This window comes from Diabrotica virgifera, chromosome 5, assembly GCF_917563875.1.
Source record: "Diabrotica virgifera virgifera chromosome 5, PGI_DIABVI_V3a".
Taxonomy (NCBI): Eukaryota; Metazoa; Arthropoda; class Insecta; order Coleoptera; family Chrysomelidae; genus Diabrotica; species Diabrotica virgifera.
This window is the reverse complement of record NC_065447.1, coordinates 145,500,866-145,523,108: the sequence shown is the minus strand read 5'-3', so window position 1 is coordinate 145,523,108 and position 22,243 is coordinate 145,500,866. Positions and strand designations below refer to the sequence as shown.

At 33.3% G+C, this 22,243-nt stretch overlaps 1 protein-coding gene across 1 annotated transcript; it reads right to left on the bottom strand.

The window, feature by feature from the left end:
* Positions 1 to 1,323: 1,323 nt before the first annotated feature.
* LOC126884467 (uncharacterized) lies at positions 1,324 to 21,023 on the bottom strand. Its single transcript, XM_050650403.1, has 4 exons — positions 20,173 to 21,023; positions 17,710 to 18,091; positions 11,002 to 11,236; positions 1,324 to 8,112 (listed from the first exon to the last, which is right to left on the bottom strand). The coding sequence occupies exons 1-4, from the start codon at positions 21,007 to 21,009 to the stop codon at positions 7,824 to 7,826; spliced, it is 1,743 nt and encodes a 580-aa protein (XP_050506360.1). The 5' UTR covers positions 21,010 to 21,023; the 3' UTR covers positions 1,324 to 7,823.
* Positions 21,024 to 22,243: the final 1,220 nt, after the last annotated feature.

Here is a 22,243-nt window from a genome sequence, read left to right as displayed (position 1 = left end):
AACTAAAAGTGCGAATTTTGTCATGAAAATTGGTACGTGGGGTTAGAACAATATTTGGAACAACTTTTCCAAATAACTTTTTCCGATATCTCTAACGCGAAGCAAAATATCGAAAATTCGCCCTGTTTGTAGATTCGCAGTAGATAGCGGTTAAAATTTAAATTTGAGTTGACTATGACTATTTATCTTAAAAAATGTGAACCATCACACTTGCTTGACTGCAAAATTTTAAATCTGTATTTATTTTAATAGCCGCAATATAGGGGCGTCTTCATCTTAAATGCGACACACTTAAAATATAGGTATACGAGTATATAATATGTAGAGTATAGTAGAGTATATACAGGTATATGTGTCGCCTACCTGCATACTGAGGTCACGAGCCGCCACTGCTTAAAGAAGAAAAGGTATTATCGATGAATGCTCAGGATATCATAGATCAGTCATAAACCGAACAACGAAGTCCTCCAAAGAATGACAAATGAAATCGAGTCTTATTACTTAAGTATTAAGGTCTTATTACGAGAAACCAAAAATACAACCTTCGACATCATTGAAGGAAAGAAGGAGGATCTAAGGAAATCGGGAATACGGCCAAATTCGCTAATGTAGTTTATTAGCGAGCAGTGGCAGCTGGTCAGAGGAGGCAAGGGAGGCTTAGCCTCCCCACAAATTTTTTACACACACTGTTTTGTTTACTTTGCTATTTTGCTTCGCGTTAGAGATATCGGAAACAGTTATTTGAACAAGTTATTCCAAATAATATTCTAACCCCACATACCAAATTTCATCACAAAATTCGCACTTTTAGTTTTTTCATTATTTGTAGTCAGGATCCTAAAATCGCAGAGGAGGCTGCTGGCCGGAAAATCTCACTCGCTAATGCTCAGCTCAGCCCAGCAGCGTTTAAGGCTAAGGCTCCACAGGCGACAAATTTACGCTAGCAGTAGCCGTAAAACGAACTGAAGGGTCCGCGGAACGGAATAGGAATACCCGAACTGAACAGACTACGCACAAGTCCTGTAGTCGGTTCAGTTCGGCTATTCCTATTCCGTTTCGCGGAACCTTAAGTTCGTTTTACGGCTACTGCTAGCGTAAATTTGTCGCCCGTGGAGCCTTAGCCTAAGGATGGTAGTTTAAAGAGACCCGGTCTCCTTAGAGCTGCATCATCGCTTAACGCACACGCTGCCCGGAGATTCGGCAAAGGCGGCTACTCGGCCAGCAGCCTCCTCTGCGATTTTAGGATCCTGACTACAAATAATGAAAAAACTAAAAGTGCGAATTTTGGGATGAACTTTGGTATGTGGGATTAGAATAATATTTGAAACAACTTGTTCAAATAACTTTTTCCGATATCTGTAATGCAAAGCAAAATATCGGTAATTTACCGTATTTTGGGATTCGCAGTAGGCCGCTTTTAGAATTAAAAAAATTCAGTTATCTTAAAAAATGTGAACCTTCAACCTGTATGGACTGCAAAACTTCAAATCTGTATTTATTTTGATATGCATATCTACTTGCAGAGATATAATTGTTAACAAATAAACGACACAAACTTTGGTAATACACTTTTACAATTAGACTAACTATTTTCAAAATGATTGATATTATGAAATTGTGAATTATGATGATATTATAAAATGTAAATAAAAAATGGTCAAAAAAATGGGGCCTTAAATTAGATTTTTTTAGCGGATTTTTTTTTTGCTAGTGCAAATTTGTCTAGATATTTTACAGTTAGGTATAGCCTCCCCTATTGTAAAAATTACGAGCCGCCACTGTTAGCGAGGGCAAGTGAGCTGATAAAGTTAGCAACGTTTATTATATTTGCAAATAAAATGAATAGCTACAGAAAATATGTAAGATATAGGGCCGGTGATAACAGGCTTGCAAGGGATGTACTGCAGGAGGGCGCCTCTGTTTTGGGAGCGCCAAAATAAGCTTTTTTTGTTGGTGTTATACAAAATACTAATTAAAAAAAACGAAGGGTGCCTATGCTAGTTTTGCTGGCGGGCACCTTTTACCTTCGCAAGGGGACTCACTACAAATAATCAATCTCTTTATTTTTATAATTACCATTTATGGCAAATTACTAATTCGTTTTTAACCTTTATATAGAAGACTGTAGGTATATATTTGGTTTGATTAAATATTTGGTATTTAAAAACTATGAAATTCTCGAAAGTGCAACAAAAACACTCTTGACGACACAATAAACTCGAAAAATCTGTTAACAATTATCCGGTGCCTTAAAAATTGAGCCAACAGATTGAATATCTTACAAATGTATTTTCACTTACGCTATAGTAACTGAAATATAATACGTTTCCTAAAAAACCCCAAAACCACATAAATTTATTGTAATCACATTGAACCTACTTCCGATCAAGAAATATAAATTATAGAGGTCTGAATTTAGAAATCAACCCTCTAATAAAAAACTGGGTGTCCGCTACTAAACTATGCATAATTTATAATTTCTCTACAGGTCCAAACACTAAGTTTACCTATATTTTTTTTTAAATAAAAATGTGAAATTTATTGTGTACCAACTTTAGCCAGACTCTAGTCAGTCTTGGATACACGTTTAGTATGTAGTTCTTTTCGATGATTTCATAAAGCATAGAGCTGAATGCAGTGGCGGATCCAGAATTTGGGGGGGGGGGTTATGGATCTTGAGGGTGATTTAATTGCTTTTCTCTTATGCAAGGTCACTTAGTCTTACCAAGGATAAGTGGGTTTTCAATTTTTTTGGGGCTTAAATTTTTTTTGTTTGACAGCTCTTTTTTTCCTTTTTGTTTAGAATTATTGAATTGATATTTATTTTTCTTTTGCGGGGGGGGGTCATGACCCCGTGACCCCCTCTCTGGATCCGCCACTGGCTGAATGTTACATTGAAAAGGCACGTATGTAATCTACATATCGTTTACTAAAAATAATTTTTATCTCTCACTCTTCTCCATTTTAGAGTTTATAAGAAGGGTATTATTATACAATGTTTCCACGTATGTATCTGTACTGTAAATACAAAAAATGTCACCAATGGTCGATACAATAGAATATCGAAGACAATGGACAAGTAAAACAAACAGAACACTTGCGAACTAGGAAGATGAATACTTTGAACAATTTTGAATTTCGAGCTAACATAGTAGTGCACCCTGGTTTATAATTTTTACAAGTTATGTAAAAGTGTTATGTAATAAAAATAAAGTATTCATAGAAGAATCCCAATTTATTCTAATTTATTAGTATACATTATTTTCTTATTTAATACAAGTTTTCTGACAAGAAAAAAGCATTATGTAAAGTTCTTTTTATGAAGACCATATATTATCTCCGTAATCATCGCTATGAAAGACGTTATAGGAAGATTAAACGGGACTATAAAATTAAGTTGATTCTCTTAAACCCTTATAGTTGCTGTATAGATGGTATTAGTGTTGGACAGCCAAATTGGGATAAGCATCAAGTAAACCATAAACCAGCCAAGCTACAAATTAAAGGACCTCAAAAAAATACAAAATGGCAATATTTAAATTGTGTAAAGCTACAATAGAGAATGTCGAGAAAGTCATAATCCACTAAGTGGAAATCATAAAACTCCTAAAGCCATCATATGGCTGATAAATAAACAAGTTTATTGGAAAAAATATACATCCTATTCTATAATATATTTATAAATATAACATTGTAAGGGTAATTTTTTATTTTTATGGACACTATTATTTTTTGTATATTATATTTGTTTTTAAGTTCTAAATCTGGCGTTATGTTTTATCGAAATCATCGAAAAGAACTTCAAAAATATAAACTATAATTATTTAATAATTTTTTATCCTATTTGAGATCATAATGTGTAGGACGCTGACGAAAAAATCTTGAGTTATACGTTACTTAAAAAAAATTCAGTACCTCTAAAATTTCTGGCTTAATGCCCCTCAGCAATAATTAATAAAAGTAAAAAAATATTTACATCTTTTTTAAGATATAACACCCGGTAAATGTGTTCCCTGCGACCAGTCATTAATATAATTTAGTAATTCAATTTTTTTTTCTGCAAAATCCTTTACTAATTCAAGAACGGTTCCAGCTGTTTTCAATTGGTAAGGGGTTTTCGTAAAAAATATTGGTATTACGAGGGTCATTCGAAAAATAAGGTACCCTATGCCGTGGAGAAAGGAAGAAATCTGGCAACACCTCTTTTCACATCAACTCTCCCTCTCTCTCACCAAACCACTTTCACTTGGCTGCATTGCTCAGTGTCGCCTTCGAAGCTGGAGGTTGTTTGAAATGTATGCTATTTGCATGTTTTTTAAATGCAAAATGGATTTCACCTAATGACATTCATCGTCAGTTAATCAAAGTTTATGCGTAAAAGTGCATATCTGTTCAACATGTTCGCAAATGGTGTAGAGAATTCAGTGAAGGACGAACGGAAATTCACGATGAATCTGGAAGGCCTTCCGCTTCCATCTTCATCGTGAATTTCCGTTCGTTGCAAACATGTTGAATCAATATGCACTTTTACCCATAAACTTCAATTAACTGACGAGTGTCAATAGATGAAATAAATGAATTTTGCATTTAAAAAACGTATCACAGAATAAATTTCACATTGGTGCTAACAGTGACCGTGGCCTCCATCTTCGAAGTCTGCTAGGTCAACACTGAGCAATGTGTAAGAGAGGGAGAGAGAGTTGATATATAAGGCAGTGTTGCCAGATTTCTCTCAGCTCATCGCACTCTTTCTCAGTGGCATATGGAACCTTATTTTACGAATGACCCTATAATTAATATTTAAGTCTTAACTACGGACATTATGTTCTTTTATTTGGTCTATACGCAGGGAAGACATCCCGCAAAATGATATGCTCAAGCATGCGACCATCCTCTTTGCTTTGTCTAATTATTTTTAAATCATCAGTCTCATGTAAAAAAATATTAGTTAATATCTATCAGTCTTATTATCGTCGGGCTCTCTATATGCAGAGGAACTTGTAGCAAAAATATGAGCTGGTCTCAATGCGTTGCAAGCATTCCATGTAGGCACACGTTACAGTTAAACACTAGTTAAATATGAGGACTACTAAAGTCTGGAAATATGTGACATTTTCAAAAATACTTATACTTCTTAGGCGCTTTCTAGAACACGTAGCACAAAGACTCCAACAAAATCTTAATATAAAAATAAAACACCGAAAACAAAAGTGTCTTGTAGCCTTTTGATACAAATGCATCCTTTTCAAGTGAACAGTTTAATACATGAACTATGTAGCAAGCATTGTTGGTGAATACGTTTATATTGGAGCCATGTCTCACGTTGGGCCTCGATAATTGTCGTTACATTTTTTATCTATTAACTTCCACAGTTCCACACGATTAATAAAATCTGTATGTAAGGCTCTATTTTTAATTTCTAGTAGGAATAAACATGTTAAAGCTATTCACTTTACAAAAGGGGTCACAAACAATTGCCAAAAATATATTTACGTATTTGACGAATTGAATTGAAAAATACAAAACAATTTAATAGAATTTTGAGTATGTTAGCTTTATTTTGATATGTTTTTCTGTACCTGCGATTTATTACAAATTAAACAATGTACTAACTCATCAATTTAAAGATATTGTAATTATAAAATATAACCAAAATAACCACGTAAACTTAAAATTTTTTAATATTATATGAATAGTTGTAAAATATTTAGAATATTTGAATCTTACAATGTAACGAAAAAAAAAAAGAATGTAGAAAAAAGAACATCTAGAATTAAAAAAAAATGAGATCTGACTAAAAACTACAATAAGAATATAAGTTGAGCAAAAATAGCTACTATTAAACTACTGGTTCAGTTTGTAATTAGATTACAGCAAACACTGATTTCGTTAATATTTTATTTATTTTATACATACTAAATTTAAAATTAAGATGCAGTAGAAATAAACAAACCAAGACAGGGTAAATGCTACTAGGAGGACTTCCGAATCATAATTTACAATGTATAAACTGTGTTAATCATGATTTGGAATTTACAATGTATATACATTGTAAATTATGATTTGGGAGTGCTCCTAGTAGCATTTAACGTGTCTTGGTCTGTTTATTTCTACTGTATCTTGATTGTAAATTTAGTATAGGTCTCCTCAGGTAGATTTTATCGATTGTAGAAAACTTTTTTATTTGTTCACTTGTAGATGTGATAATAAATAGTTTGTTTATAGGCACAAGAGATATGTACATAGTTGTTAACTGGGCGTACATTAAATTTACATTTTTACTTATAAAGGGTGTCCAGAAACTCTACCGACAAACGAAGACAGGAGATTCCTCAGATAATTTTAAGACAATTTAACCCAATTCACATAGTCCGAAAATGCTTCCTAAGGGAGCTAGAGCTATTTGAAGATGGCGTCTGGTAATTAGTTTTTCTTAAATACCTCCGGAACTCTTCCACATAGAAAAACAAACGTTGGTATGCGTATTAATCTGCCAGAGATAAATTGATTCCATCCATTGCGAATTTCTAGTACCGGTCATAGGCGTCCGTTTTGGGTAGGACAACGGTTACTTTATCGCATAACTTTCTTGTATTTAATTGTTTAGCATTTTCGACTCTGGATTATTAAAGTGTGAGGTATTCTAGTACAAAAAGGTACTCTTTCTTAAGGTCGACAGGATAAACCGTTTTCTAGAAAAATCGATTTGAAAATTTTTCGTTTTTTTAATTTCAAAAAAAATAAAAAAAAAACTATTTAGAAAAACGAAAACTTGTACGTTTAATTATATTCCAGAGATGAATCGATTTCATTAATTAAGAATTTCTGGTACCGGTCATATGCATCGGTTTTGGGTAGATCAACGGTTATTTTATCACATAACTTTTTTGTCTTTAATTTTTAAGCATTTTTGTCACTAGATTATTAAATTGAGGTATTCTAGTACTAAAAGTTAGTCCTGCTTTAAGTTGGTCAAACACACCGTTTTTAAAACAATTTTTGATTTTTTTTTCAAATTCAAGAGACGAAAAATTTTCAAATCGATTTTTCTAGAAAATGGAGTGTTCCACCGACTTAAAAGAGGAGTACCTTTTAGTACTAAAATACCTCAGAATTTAATAGTCCAGAGTCAAAAATGCTTAAAATTTAAAGACAAAAATGTTACGCGATAAAATAACCGTTATCCTACTCAAAACGGACGCCTATGACCGGTACAAGAAATTCGCAATGAATGGAATAGATTTATCGTTGAAAGATCAAAAAATGCTTACCAATTTTCGTTTTTCTAACCAGAAGCGTTCTGGAGGTATTTAAGAAAAACTAAATACCAGACGCCATCTTCAAAGAGCTCTAGCTCCCTTAGGAAGCATTTTAGGACTAGGCTAATTTGGTTAAATTGTCTTAAAATTATCTGAGGAATCTTCTGTCTTCGTTTGTCGGTAGAGTTTCTGGACACCCTGTATAATTGCAAAATAGAATTTTTCAAAAAACGACAGTTTTATATCAATTCCAACTAAATTTTGATTTGTATAAAATGTGTATATTTTATATACGCTGTATACTTTAAATGCAGATATTATGTACCCCTTGTCATTGTTTTTATGTCACATAATACCGATGTCAATATCTCCAGCACATTTAGTTCATTCCTCACATTTTCTACTCTAAGAGCTAATAGTAAAAAGTGAGTACGGCATTAAAACATATTGCACTGAACATCAGTCAATCGAGGTTGCATTTCTCAAAATAATAAACTATATATCATAAAATTTAACACTGGTTTTAAAACTTCTCAATAGAGTCCAGACATTGTTTATTACACATTATTCGCCTTCACAGTCTAAGGTTACTTCTCTCCGTGCCTCTTCTTTGAGGCTGTCTATTAGTAGTTCCTCCTTTTTCATTATTGCAGACACTTGATTCATAGGAGGCATTATTACTCTTGTCGATTCTCTTTCTCTGTGTTGCTCCTTTCTGTTTATTGATAGATCTTCGACCTGATCTTCCTCTTCTTCGTGATCTCTCTCCGAACTTCCATTTGTCTCGCTGTGGGAATGGTGGTGGTCACTTCCTGGGGCGGGAGAAGGAGTCAAACTTGCATGTCTCATATATCTGCAATTAAAAATACACATACAATTTAAAAATAAGAATATCGGAAAGACATCAAACAGTCATCAGTTCATCAGAAAAAACTGTTCTATATTTTTTTTTGAAAACTCAATACTTTTTGAGATATTCGTGGTTGAAAATTGGCCATATTCATTAAAACATAATACCTTTTCGAACGGTTTTTTGCGAATACCTTAAAAACTATGCATCTAAGTAAAAAAACTATATTAAACATTTTTGTAGGTTATAAAAAAACAAAGAGACATTTGCCTTCATAAATCTTCTAGTTTTAATACGAAACGAGATATGGTAGATGAAAGTAGTTTGTTTTTTGGTACATTCTCAAATTGGTGTACCTACCTATTCAACTTGAAATAACAGAGAAACGGTCGATTTTAGGTGTATAATGCTCGAATACCTTTTGTAGTGCTTGACGAGACCTTTAAGATGAGCTATATTAAAGGTCCATTACATTAAAACTAAGAGGGATATGCTGCAAACAAAATTGATAACTAATGTATTTTAAGAAAAAATGAGAAGTAATTTTAACCCCCATCCACCAAAATGTAAATGCATGGTTTTCCTTCTACAATACCTTTTATTATAGTGTTATTTATATGTTCAAAAAGTTGGACGGGTTTAAAATAAATGGTTTTTGAAAAAAAAAGATCAAATTATAGAGCGCATTTTTAAATTTTCTTAAAAATCTTCCTTTTTCTCCATGTAACTTGAAAATGATAAGAGCTACAGTAATGAAAAATAAAAAAGAAATTTTTATGTGAAAAAGTTCTACAGTTTTGTGTGGTATCTTTTTTTCGTATCTCTTATCTTTTTCGAGTTACTATCCGTTGCAAGATAATTCGGATGGAATTCCGACAAAATATGTACAAAACGTATATATTTTGTCGGAATTTGATCCGAATTATCTTGCAACAGGTAGTACCTTTATAATAATTTGACCTTATTTTTTTCAAAAACCATTCATTTTAATCCGGCCCAACTTTTTAAACATAGAAATAACACTATAATAGAAAGTATTGTAGAAGGAAAACGATGTATTTAAATTCTGATGGATGAGGGTTTAAATATACTTCTCATTTCTTCTTAAAATACATTAGTTATTAACTTTTCTGCAGAATATCTCGCGTAGTTTGCATATAATCGACAATTAGTATTGCTCATTTTAAAGGTCTTTTCAAGCACTACAAAAGTTATTAGGATCATTATACACCTAAAATCAAATCGACACTTTCTCTGTTATTTCAAGTTGATTACACCGATTTGAGCATGCAGCAAAAAAACAAACTCTTCTTACCTACCATATCCCTCTTTGTATTTTCACTAGAAGATTTATGAAGGAATACCCCCCAATAGAAAGACGAACACCACGAAAACGATGGAACGACAACTTACTGGAGGCACATTAAAAAAACAGACAAAGTTATGTTATGTCTACACAAAAAATGAGAAGAAGAAGAAGAATTAAAAAATGAATTGAAGTACACGTCTAGTTTTCTTAAACAATCTTTATACAAGTGTCACGTGCTTCTGTCATTCTTAACCAATTCTCGGGTATAATATCCATTGACATATTAAGCCTAGACTCGGCATACTCCCCAAAAAAGCGTAACGCGGAAACAGCATGTAAACAGTCGATCGGTGGTCTATCTATCTCTTTTAACCAAACGATCCCGCGCATGTGACTGACAAAGATGGCTAGACCACTCAATCCTATGTCGGCGTTACACCTCGATGCATTGAGTGGCATATCCCTAGCCAAGTCTATTCTCTTTACATGTCTCTGATAATATCACAAGAGAGTGAGAATAAATTGAAAATAATGCGACAGTTTTTCGAAAATTTGTTGTCTGGCAATAGACACGAGAGCCCGCAGGGCTCGAGTGGCTATTGCCCAATGACAACAAATTTGATTAAAAATGAAGCATTATTTTCTTATTTATTCTTACTGTCGTGTGATATTCGTAAGATTATTTTTAATACTTACATATAAAATTCAAGTCTTTATATAAAAACAGTCCGTGACATTGATGCCAATCAATGTGACACACATTTTTCAACTTGTCAAAGTGAAAAGCACAGTTTAGCAAATATTTAGATGAAGATATTAATAAAACATTAGTTAATTTATTTATAAATACAGTTTTATTCATGAAATAATCTTACCGAAGTAAATCGAGCGCTTAAATTTGCCTATTTGTGTTCTCCTCGTGACAATTTGACATTAGATGCAGAACTTAAAGTATATTATGGATATTTTCTTAAATGTGGCAGTTGTCAAAACTAGGAAACTGGTTGCAATTAAACAGAAACAATCTACTTAAAAAAATTCTCACTGTAATTTTCTACAGTAGAAAATTACCAATGAAATAATAATCTGATTGGACAGAATTAAACACGTGATCAAAAATCTTACTATACGATTGGAAGTTAAAATCATTAAAAAATAATCAACATTTATATCACAAGCGAGTGAGAATAAAAATTGACAATAATGCGACAATTTTTCGAAAACTTGTTTTCTGGCAATAGACACGAGAGCCCGGAGGGCTCGAGTGACTATTGGCTATTATTAAAATCACTAAGATTTTGCTTTTAGATTATCTCTTTTATAACAATAACAAACTAAATCAATACATGTACCTACAAACTAATGCAAGAACCTTAAAAACCGGAGTACGAATAATAAAGTTATAAATTTTCAAACTTAATCAAAAATTTTTAGTGGCGGAATGTTGTGCCGGTGAGTGTATATTCGACGTGACATTATTATTGCAAATAACAATTTTGTTTTGTTGCACCGTTTTGTTGAATTGTACCTAAATTAATATTCATGTCAGCTTTTTTATTGGCATATATTTGTTTTGGACTTACTTGATCATTGTAGGGCTAGGACTTGGGCTTCGGGCTCGTCCAAGATTACTTGGGCTTGTCGAATGTCCTGAAGCTATTGCATGGGCAGCTGCTGCAGCGGCCATTGCTGCTAAAGCTTCGCGTTCGTCTCCTCCTCTCCCATCTAAAGCGTGTTGCAGGAAACTGCTTGCCTCTAATAGAGAGGAATTGTTAGGATTTTCGTCGGATTCAGAAAGATGTCCACTGTACGGTGATCCTGCATTAAAAATTAATACAAATTCTAGTGACTTTTATTTTTTGTAGTCATGAAATATGGAATATATAACCAAAGTATATATTTCAATAAACAGATATCATTTAATACACTAAGCATCAAAATTAACGCACCATCTAAAAAATGGGACATTTTTGATGTCTCGTATTTCCTAAACCTGTTGTCCGATTTTAGTAATTTTTTCAATATGTTATAGCTTTATTCTTCAAGAATATCGATGTAATAATATTGTTGCTAAACAATAAGTGTCATTGTATACCAGGTGTAACAATGATAGCGTGTTTTTTCCTCAAAGTTTGGAACACCCTGTCGAATATAATAGCGTATATAAAATATTGAAATTAAAACTCAACTGTAGCCTTAGACTTTCTTAACATTTTGCTTTTTCATTCATTCGCTTATGTTGGATAATAAAAAAGTTAGGTATTTTAACAACTAACAACGTTCTTCATCAATACAGGGTGTTTCTAAATAAGTGTGACAAACTTTAAGGGGTAATTCTGCATGAAAAAATAATTACCGTTTGCGTTATAAACATATGTCCGCAAATGGTTCGTTTCCGAAATACGGGATGTTGAATTTTTTCTTACAAACTGACGATTTATTTATTGCTTTAAAACCGGTTGAGATATGCAAATGAAATTTATTAAGTTTCAAGAGGTAGTTATTGCGCATTTTTTGACTTACAACTAAGAATTTTATATTCACCATTGGCGTGCATACGGGCCATATTACCAGGTCATATTACCCGTATGCACGCCAATGGTGAATATAAAATTTTTAATTGTATGCCAAAAAAATGCTCAATAAGTAGGTACCTCTTAACACCTACCAAATTTCATTTGCATATCTCAACCGGTTTTAGAGCAATAAATAAATCGTCAGTTTGTAAGAAAACATGCAACATCCCGTATCTCGGAACCGAAGCATTTTCGGACATATGTTTATAAAGCAAATGGTCATTATTTTTTCATGCAGAATTGACCCTTAACGTTTGTCGCACTTATTTAGAAACAACCTGTATTGATGAAGAACGTTGCTAGTTGTTAAAGTACCTAACTTTTTTATTATCCCATGTAAGCGAATGAATCAAAAAGCAAAATGTTAAGAAAGCCTAAGGCTACAGTTGACTTTTATTTTAAATATTTTATATACGCTAAAATATTCCACAGGGTGTTCCAAACTTGGAGGAAAAAACACACCATCATTGTTACACCCGGTATACAATGACACTTATCTGTTTAGCAACAATATTATTACATCGATATTCTTGAAGAATAAAGCTATAACATATTAAAAAAATCACTAAAATCGGACAAGAGGTTTAGGAAATACGAGACATCAGAAATGTCCCATTTTTAAGGTGATGCGTTAATTTTGATGCTTAGTGTATTTTAATCAAACGTGTATATGGAATCATTATCAAATTATAATAGTAAGCAGTAGAAAACCCAGAATTACGCTAGTAACTTAAGGAAACAAGTCTTGGACATCAACACACAAAATACAATTGAAGATTTGGACACATATACAATAAAAATATCAACTAATATAATAATAGTCCGTACTAGGTAGGATAAAGGTCGGGACACACATAACCGCACCGAGCCAGCACCCAGCAGAGACAGCGATACGGATGCGGTGCGGTGGTTCCGAACGACGGCCGTAGTCTTCTCAACGTGGTGCGTTTCTCTGTCTCTATCATGTTTTCAAAATTTCGGAAACGTGATTCGACAATGTTTGCCTCAGCTCTAGAGGAAGAAAATGAAGGGGAAACTTTGAGGGGGCGAAGAAAGAGAATATGGGTGGATAGTGCATGGAAATCAAGACCCATTGAGGGAGAATTTAATACCCTGTTTCCCCGTGTCATGGATAATGAAATCAAGTTCTACGGATATTTTCGAATGACACGAAATCCTTCCATTTCCTTCTTAACAAGTTGCAAGAAACGCTAAAGAAGAACGACACTTTCTAGAGGATATGTATTCCACCAGTGGCGTACTGAGCATGGTTCCGCGGATTCCGCGGAACCAGGGCCCGGGCCAGGCAGGGGCCCGCTCTGCTTGTATCTAATTATTTAACTTATAAATGTATCTTATGCAATTTGAGAATCTATTTTGTTGACATTTTCATTCCAATGTTTATTTTTTAAAAGCTGTTTTAGTTGTCTGATACTAAGGTTTTTAATAATGACTGGAGTACTGGAGATTTAGATGTAAAAAAATTTTGAGTTTCATTATTTATAAAAACGGCTGGCGTAAATTGATCAGTCATGTCAGTATGAAAAACGATAGGATTAAAATTAACTGTTTTCATAATCCATTGTTTTTTAAAATAGTTATTTATGATATAAGTGTTAAAAGTACACGTTTAAGGCAAGCATTTGAAAGTTTGCAGAATGAGCGAAGCGAATTCTGCAATTCACATGAGTGCCTTAAAAATGTACTTTTTAACACGCATATCATACAATATTTTTTCTACAAACGTAATTAAAGGACAATATCTACAAAAACTTTTACTTGAACTTGACTGACATTCCATTTTTATATTTTTTGACATTACATCAAAATTGCCTATACGCTCTGAGCTTCGCTGGTGTCGCTCCTAGCGGTTACTAATTCAACTTTTACCGGTTATTTTTAAATTTATTATTTAATTGTTATCGCTTAATATTTACAACGCAAAAAAGTAATTAAATTGTAATCGATTTTTTAAAGATTTTTCTAATCATTTTGATGTTCTATTGATAAAATATCAATTTCTTACTTCGGATACTTTGACAATGATCGTGTAGATGGCGCTAAGATTATAATAGATTATTTATAATTAGATATTACGGAACATTAAAAAAACTTAAATTCAGTATTTAAAACGTAAGTATATTTAAGGTAAAAATATATACCACAGCTTTGACCAACTAATATTGTTTATAATTAATGTTTTTAATTTTAATTTTAAATTAATCACTTTGACATTTATGTCAAATTTCCGGTAAACGTTTACAAACTTGTCACTACTGGCGTTCGCAAATTTGTAAATATCCCCTCTACGTACGAGCTCACAGCGTATACGCTGTGCTTAAAGCACTAGTAGCATTTTTAACGCTCGTATGGAGTGCTAAAAATTGCATTTTTAACACGGTTGTAGAAAAAAGTATTTAACATCAAAAGTAACTAAGTTACGATCAAAATAATGTTGGTACCTAGATATCTTTTTTTGGTTGGTAAGCAAAAATCGTGAAAATCACCCTCTAATTATAATTATCATCCGAAATGAAATTAATCGTTACCGCTTCACAAATTACTTTACTTATGTATTGTTTATATTATATGTAAGATTCGTTGGTTCAAAGTGTTTATTTTTGAAAAGGCTGTAGTTAAAAATGGACTTAGACGAGTCACTAATCACGAGTGTATGCAAATTTTGAACAGCCATATCTTATAAAACCAATTTTTGTATTCAGGAAAAAAGTCCAAAATATAGTAAAAAAAATAAAACCTATATTTTTTTACTAGTTGAAGTTTTTGGTATCACCAATAATTTTTAAGTGATTTTGAATAAAAAAAATTTCAAAATTAAGAAAAATAATTTATTTAAAACTTTTTTTCAAAAATGAGAACTTTGAACCGATAAAACTTACAGATCATAGAAACAATACATAAGTCAAGTGATTTGGGAAACGGTAACGATTAATTTCGTTTAGGATGCTAAGTAGGGAGCGATTTTGACTAATTTGGCGAATAAGAACCTACTTTTCATTACCTACAACTCTGCCTCTCCTGGGTCTACAGACTTTGTATATACACCCTTTTTCAGTTTTTTTATAGGCTATATTTTTACTACAAATATTTTTTTCGATAAAATACTTACTTTTTGAGTTATTTGCGAAAAACCGTCTTAAAACGTGTTTTTTTTTTGTTGAAAACTGAACATATTCGCTCACAAATAACTCGAAAAGTATTGACTTAGTGAAAAAACTCTGTAGAACTAGAGTTGCTTAGAATTAGTCAGTTTATCCAATTCCGGACTTATCGTGAACGTATGTTTTTTACTCTCATCGGGCACTCACCCCGAGGGCAAAAACACACATCGGCACAATAGGGATCACTTGATATTATATAATATTATGATTTATATTATTTAATGTTTATTAAAAACTTTTGATATACAACGTGTTTTTATTGGGCGGGCGGGCCCGCATCCCAACTGAAACCAGGGCCCGCTAATCTATCAGTACGCTACTGTATTCCACCAAGAGAACGTCTGGCTGTGTGCTTAATTCCAGCGCAGATTCCACTTTTTGTACCCCGAAAGGGCTGGGGTCCTTATCGGTCACGACTCGGCTCTTAAGAATATCCACCATTCTTGCACAATTACTGTTTATAATGATCAACTATATAAAAATCAACGGGGAACTACTACTTAATGTAATTAGATACGTTGACGATCCAGTAATTCTGTCAGAAAATATTAAAGGTCTCCAAATTCTTCTTGACTGTATTCACGAAATAGTAGAGGAAATGGGCATTAAAATAAACATAAACAAAACCAAATGTTTAGTCTTTGGTCCAAAAAACCACATCCAGATGCAGAGATTCAATTAAATGGAGTCCAAGTTGAAAAAGTTCACAAAATGACATATTTGGGAACTGTCATAGTGGACCAACTAGATTCAGACTTATAAATAAAACGCAGAATAGGGTCTAGGACGCTTCATCGCCGCCAGTTCATCTCCGCCAGTTCATCGCCGCCAATTCATCGCCGGCCGATTCATCGCCGGCCGATTCATCGCCGGCCGATTCATCGCCAGTCAGTTAATCGCTAACTGATTTATTTCCGAATTTCCGACCAATTTTCGACAGTTACATTTATTATTTATTTTTAACATTAATTAGGAAATCTAGGATATGACCTAACCTAACCTAACCCAACCTAACACTACATAAATTTGAACATATTATTTCTACAAATGCCATTTAACACTACAAATAGTACTGTTTAGTATAAAATTTAGGGGAAGTAGAAATAGAACAGTAAATATAATAATATTTCTTATCTATTTAATTGACATAAGTTTTGAACTGAATTTAACGTCGTGTCGAGTTATCTCCCATAATACAAAATCAACTGACTAACTGGCGATGAAACGGACGGCGATGAAATGGACTGGTGATGAATCGGCGCCGTCGAAACGGCTGCGATGAACCGGCGGCGATGAAACGTCCTATTCCGGCAGAATAGCAATGACTAAAAGTACTTTTATGAAAATGAAGATATTTCTTTGCAATAATCATCTCAGTTTAGAACTAAGACAAATAATGGTTAAGTGCTATGTCTGGTCTATACTTTTAGTGGTGCAGAAGTGTAGACACTAAAGTATCAATCATGAACAGAATTAAAGCGTTGGAAATGTGAATTCATAGACGACTGCTGCTGAAGATACCTTGAACAGCAAACAAACTAATGAGGAAGTACTAAGGAGGGTCAAAAAAGATAGGGAACTGCTAAAGACTGTTAAATACCCGAAAATGACATATTTGGGCCATGTAGTGAGGGGAAATCGATATAGAATATGGTCCTTTTCATGAGCATTTTTCAGTGCGTCACAAATGATAGAAAATAGGTAAGTCCGTGATAATACACATTTATAACATTTATTCTAACATTACATTTTAGTTAAATCTGACAGTTGTCACATTTTATTTGCAATTTGGCATACAAACAAATCAATTGTGTTTATTGCATTTATAAAATGGTATTTTCTTTGATTTGTATAGTCTTATAAACTGTACAGATTATATTCGTAGTATATTAAAATTTGTAAATAATTTTTTTCCATTATAGCGCCATCTATCGACAACTAGAATAAATGTTATAAATGTCTGTAATCACCGGCGTGCCTTTTTTTCTGTCACATACAATTTAATGCGTTAGAAAGAAATCGAAAAACTGTGACGCACTAAAAGATGCTCATGAGAAAAAGAATACTACAACTGATCCTTAAATGCAAAACAGAGGGCCGTAGAAGTGTAGGAAGAAAACAAGTTTCTTGGTTAAAAAACATTCGTGAATGGACTCAGATCAAATGTTTGAGAATTATTCCATGTTGCAGAAGATCGAGAAGCCTTCGCAATGGTGATCGCCAACGTCTGATATGGCACGTGAAGAAGAAAATATAATGATAAATAATAAAAGGAGCTGTTTCATGTAATGCCAATAGAGCAGTAAACTGAAGTATGTAATAAGAAGTTAAAGAAAACTGAAAAAAAAGGAAAATGGAGAACCGTTGCTGAAAAACCCTAGTGAATAGCTATAATACAACAAGGAATAGAATCTACATAGAATCTTGGATCTAAACTACATAGAATATTACTGACAGTCGATTCAAAAATGAAAATGTATGCCAAGAAAAATATTGTTAGGAAATATTAATTCAGTTTAAGAGACACACTTACCATAAGAAAAACAAGATGAGCTTCCATTAGATCCTCGCTTGAAAGGTCTACTAGTCGTTATTCCTAACTTTTTGACTTTATCGTATAGCGTCCTCGAAGGCACACGGTATTTTCTCGCAGCTTGTAGGGCAGACATGCCGTTCCTTACAGCTTCAATAGCTGCCATGATCTCGTCTCTGGTGTACTGTTTATATCTCTTATATTCAGGTACCTGATTAGGTACGTATGGGGCTATACCTGGTGGAACAGCACGCATTTCGCGAGAGAACGACTGAGGAGACGAGGAGGGAATTGCTAATTTAGATTTATCTTCTTCGTCGTTCATGGGAGTGAAGTCTGTATACGGGGATTGAGCGTCTTCTGAAGGTTCGTTTTTCATATGCTGAAAGTTATCTTGATATTAGATCATGTATTTAATGATTCAGTAACATTATGCAAATAAAAATCAATTATAATCTACGTGCAGTCAGTTAATATTATGCGAGATAAATTATATTTAATTTCATGAAGACATCAGCTTCCAAATTAGTGTGAGAATGATTGGGAAAACTAAACGATCTAAGCGAGATAACCAGAAATGATTATAGAGCCATAATGGAGTAGATAGAGTTCAACGAAATAGTCAGTATTCTAGAAAAAGTGGGAGCATTTCGTACTGAGAGAAAAATAAAGACATCTTAAAAAACGATGAATATATGAAAATATCTAAATATATGGTTCGTGTAGTATAAATACCGTTCCACGTCATCCGCGCCATAGCAAGTGACGTCACATGATACCAGCACAAAATATTTATGTCGTAGATCTGTTCTATTTTATAATCATTTAGCCAAGTGCACTGGAATTACAGCCACTAGACATATTTTATTATATAGGCGTATACATAACATTTGAAGATTTCTATTAATGTAAACTTAAAGAAATACCTACACCATAAATTGTTTCATTTAATTTGTATAAGTGGAATATAAAGCATTTTTATAAAATACACTTGTTCGGATCACACTTTAACTGAGATCGAAAAAAGGTGACATTTTGTTATAAATAGGTAACACTTTTATTTGACTGATGCGGAGTTGACACTTCAGATTTGTTTTTATTATTTACTATAAGTATTTGTTTTATTATATTTATTGTTTTTATTATTTACTTTAAGGCCATCGGTACATAACTCGCAAATATTTTACGGGTATCCCTACTTTTTCTGTCTTTACACGGCAAATTACGTGTAGTAAAATTCACACTGGTATGGATATGTAAACATTACTAGAATGTCATTCTACTTGAAAATGTCATCATTCATTTAAAGAGATGGCTTTTGAATGTTCTTGGATAACTGTTATTTTTATAATTTTAAATTATTAATTCTGTTAATAAATGTGATAATCATTTCACTATGTATTCAGTGATTGTAATAATTTATATGTACAACAAAAAACTAATACTCAATCGAGAAAAGAGGAAAAGTATTTAAGTGATTTTTTAATAATATATTGTTACTATGGAACGCTTACAATTTTGAACATCTTTAACAACAAAATACTTGGATCACATAATATATTATCCTGATGTATTCTCTGCTTGGATCTTCCACAAATAATACACAATAAATAACTTTTTATTAAGTTCACGTCTTAAATAAATTATTTATCAAATACACTATATATCAATATTATTTAATCAACACTTTTGTTTAATCAAAATTGTCACTGATTATCACTGTCTGACTGACAGTATGCTGACAATATTCTATTCGACTGAGTGCGTTGAATGACAAAGATAGATTTGGAAATATTACCACGGACATTGTGTCCTTTTTTTTCGAATCCTAAAAAAACCAATAAATATTTTTGAAAAATTTAAACGCAGAATGAAAGACTATATTATTACCGAGGGCCGAAAGTCCCTTAGAATAAATAAAAAGTTTATTTTGAATGAGATATTTCAAATTAAATATCACACTAAATTTTCTCTTAGTTTTTCACCCCTGTAACTTATTAAAATAAACATTATAGAAGTTCTCAGAGACTTTCGGCCCTCGCCAATAACGTAATCTTTCATTCTGCGTTTAAATTTTTCAAAAATACTTATTAGTTTTCTCAGGATTCGAAAAAAATGAATCCCCATTTGAATAGCATTGCAGCCGAAAATACGTACCTATCCTCTTAACGGAAGATTATTACTCATTTTTTGTTTTCTATTTATAAGGTTTTTATTTATTTACATTGAATATTAATTTGTTTTGTTGTATAATCCACTTCTGCAATAATTATGTGATATATTTGATTTAAAGTGAATTCAGGAATTTTTTGTAATTGGGCAACAATGTCAACTTAGATCGCTGACGAACATACTGACGTACAACGGTATTTATACTGTACCAACCATAATCAGAAACATTTCAAGATGAAATATAAATCTGAACTTATAAAGAGATATTAATTGATTTTTTTTATATCTTACCTTCAGTCTGTCTTCATTTCCGTTACTTTGTTCGGCGCTATCGGGGTGGCAAACTAAACTAACTGGTTGCGAGGAATCGGCTTGACCCTGCCCTAAAACAGTCCTCAAGATTGGTGTATCTCTATGCATGAGCAAACTGGACAATTTTTTTCTTTTTAATGGCGACATATCGGACGTAGCAACATCGTAACAACCACCGAGCATTGCTGTGCTAGGGTGGTTATTAGTAGGAATCTGTGAAGAAGTGTGAGAAGGAAGAGGTAGACCGGGCATAGCCCACATTGGCAGGTTTAGCCTAGAGTCTTGGGGAGGTTTGTTGTTGTATATATTGTAGGAATTCTTATAAAGAGTATTCGTTGAATGAGGTGGTGAAGTATTGCTGCTACTGTGCACAATGTTTTGCATTACAGAACTTGAAGTGGATATGGAAGGTGAATGATCCATAGCTTCTTCCTGTTTGGGACTTCTATTGGATCTATTTTCCTCTACTAATCCTTTTACTTTAAGAGCCTCAGCTACTTTAAGTAAAGCAGCTAATTGATCTTGAGCTACATTTACCTCACCTCTGTACATATATTCTAGAATAGCTTTAATTTCTGCATGCTTAACGTCTTTGAGTACTACTACAGGATGTTTGCAAGGCAAGTCGGTGAATAGGTTTTGAAAGTATGGAGAACAGGCCGCTAGTACCATTCTGTGGCATTTGATGGGAGAACCACCCTCGCATGCCAGGGTGACATCTGTGAATGCTTCATTTTGAAGAAGCTCGTCAAATACTGTGAGAAGATTGGATCGGTGATTGTTCCATCGGAGGCAAAACTGCTGGGCGGTGGCCATTTTCTTGGAAAGTCACAATACTGAAAGAAAAAAAAATATTTGATAATGTTTAGTACGAAATGTAAATATTAGATAGGATTTTTGTTTGTTATCTAGGTGTATAGAAATAAATCTCCAAAAGAATTATTAAGCTTATAATAATGCTATATTAAGCTATAAGAAGGGGTGTTCGACAGAGATGTGTGCTTTCCCCTCTTTTATTTAACATTTATTTACAGAAACTTGAAAACTCCACCATAACACTGAATACCAAGTCCATTGAAAAAGTGAGCAAATTTAAATACCTGGAAACGTGGCTTTTTGAAGACTGGGCATCGGACAGGGAAGTAAAATGTCGCATTGAGCAAGCTCGACAAGCTTTCGTAAAATTCAGGAAGGTACTGACCTGTTCAGAGTTCGATCTTCAACTGAGACTAAAGCCTGATTCTCATTAGACGTGCAAGGAACCGGACCGGCAACGGCAAGGCACGGGCAAGGTTTTCGGAGCCAATTCACACTGCGAAAGGCTGGTCGCGGGTTGGTTGGTTGCTTTGTGTAGTGAACAATGTTGAAATTGAACGTTAATAAAAATTGCTCTAATATTAGACGAAGAAACAGAAAATGTAAACAAATATTGCAGAAATAGAAAAATACGTTGTTGGGTGCTTAAAATGCTAAAGAAACGCACAAAAGAAGGAGAATTTGGAAACCCTACACTCCGAACTTTTAGACGATCAGACAATTTTTTTAATTATAACCGAATGACAGTGAATTAATTTAACAACTTATGGCTGCATATTGAACCATAATATTCAACCCAGGTCTTGAGTCACTCATCAGAAAAACCAATGAAACACCAAGACAGTACAAATTACTGCATATGCAGACGATGTAGTTCTACACTTTAAAACGACTAACTGAAACTGAAGCGTTCAATTTCCAAAGAACCAAAATGACTATCTACAGAACATTGATTAGACCCGTATGGTTGTGAAACCTGAGCAATGACGAAAAGGGATGAAACCCAACTCAGTACATTCGAGAGAATAATACTGAGAAAAGTATATGGCCCGGTGCAAGAGGAAGACGGCACATGGAGAATCAGTAGAAACAACGAGGTTAATGAATTGAATGAAGGTTACGATATTGTACAATTTGTGAAAAGTCAAAGACTGTAATGGCTGGGACATGTGCAGAGAAAATGCTGAACAAACAACAAAGAGAATGTTACAATGGAAGCCGATAGGAAGGAGAA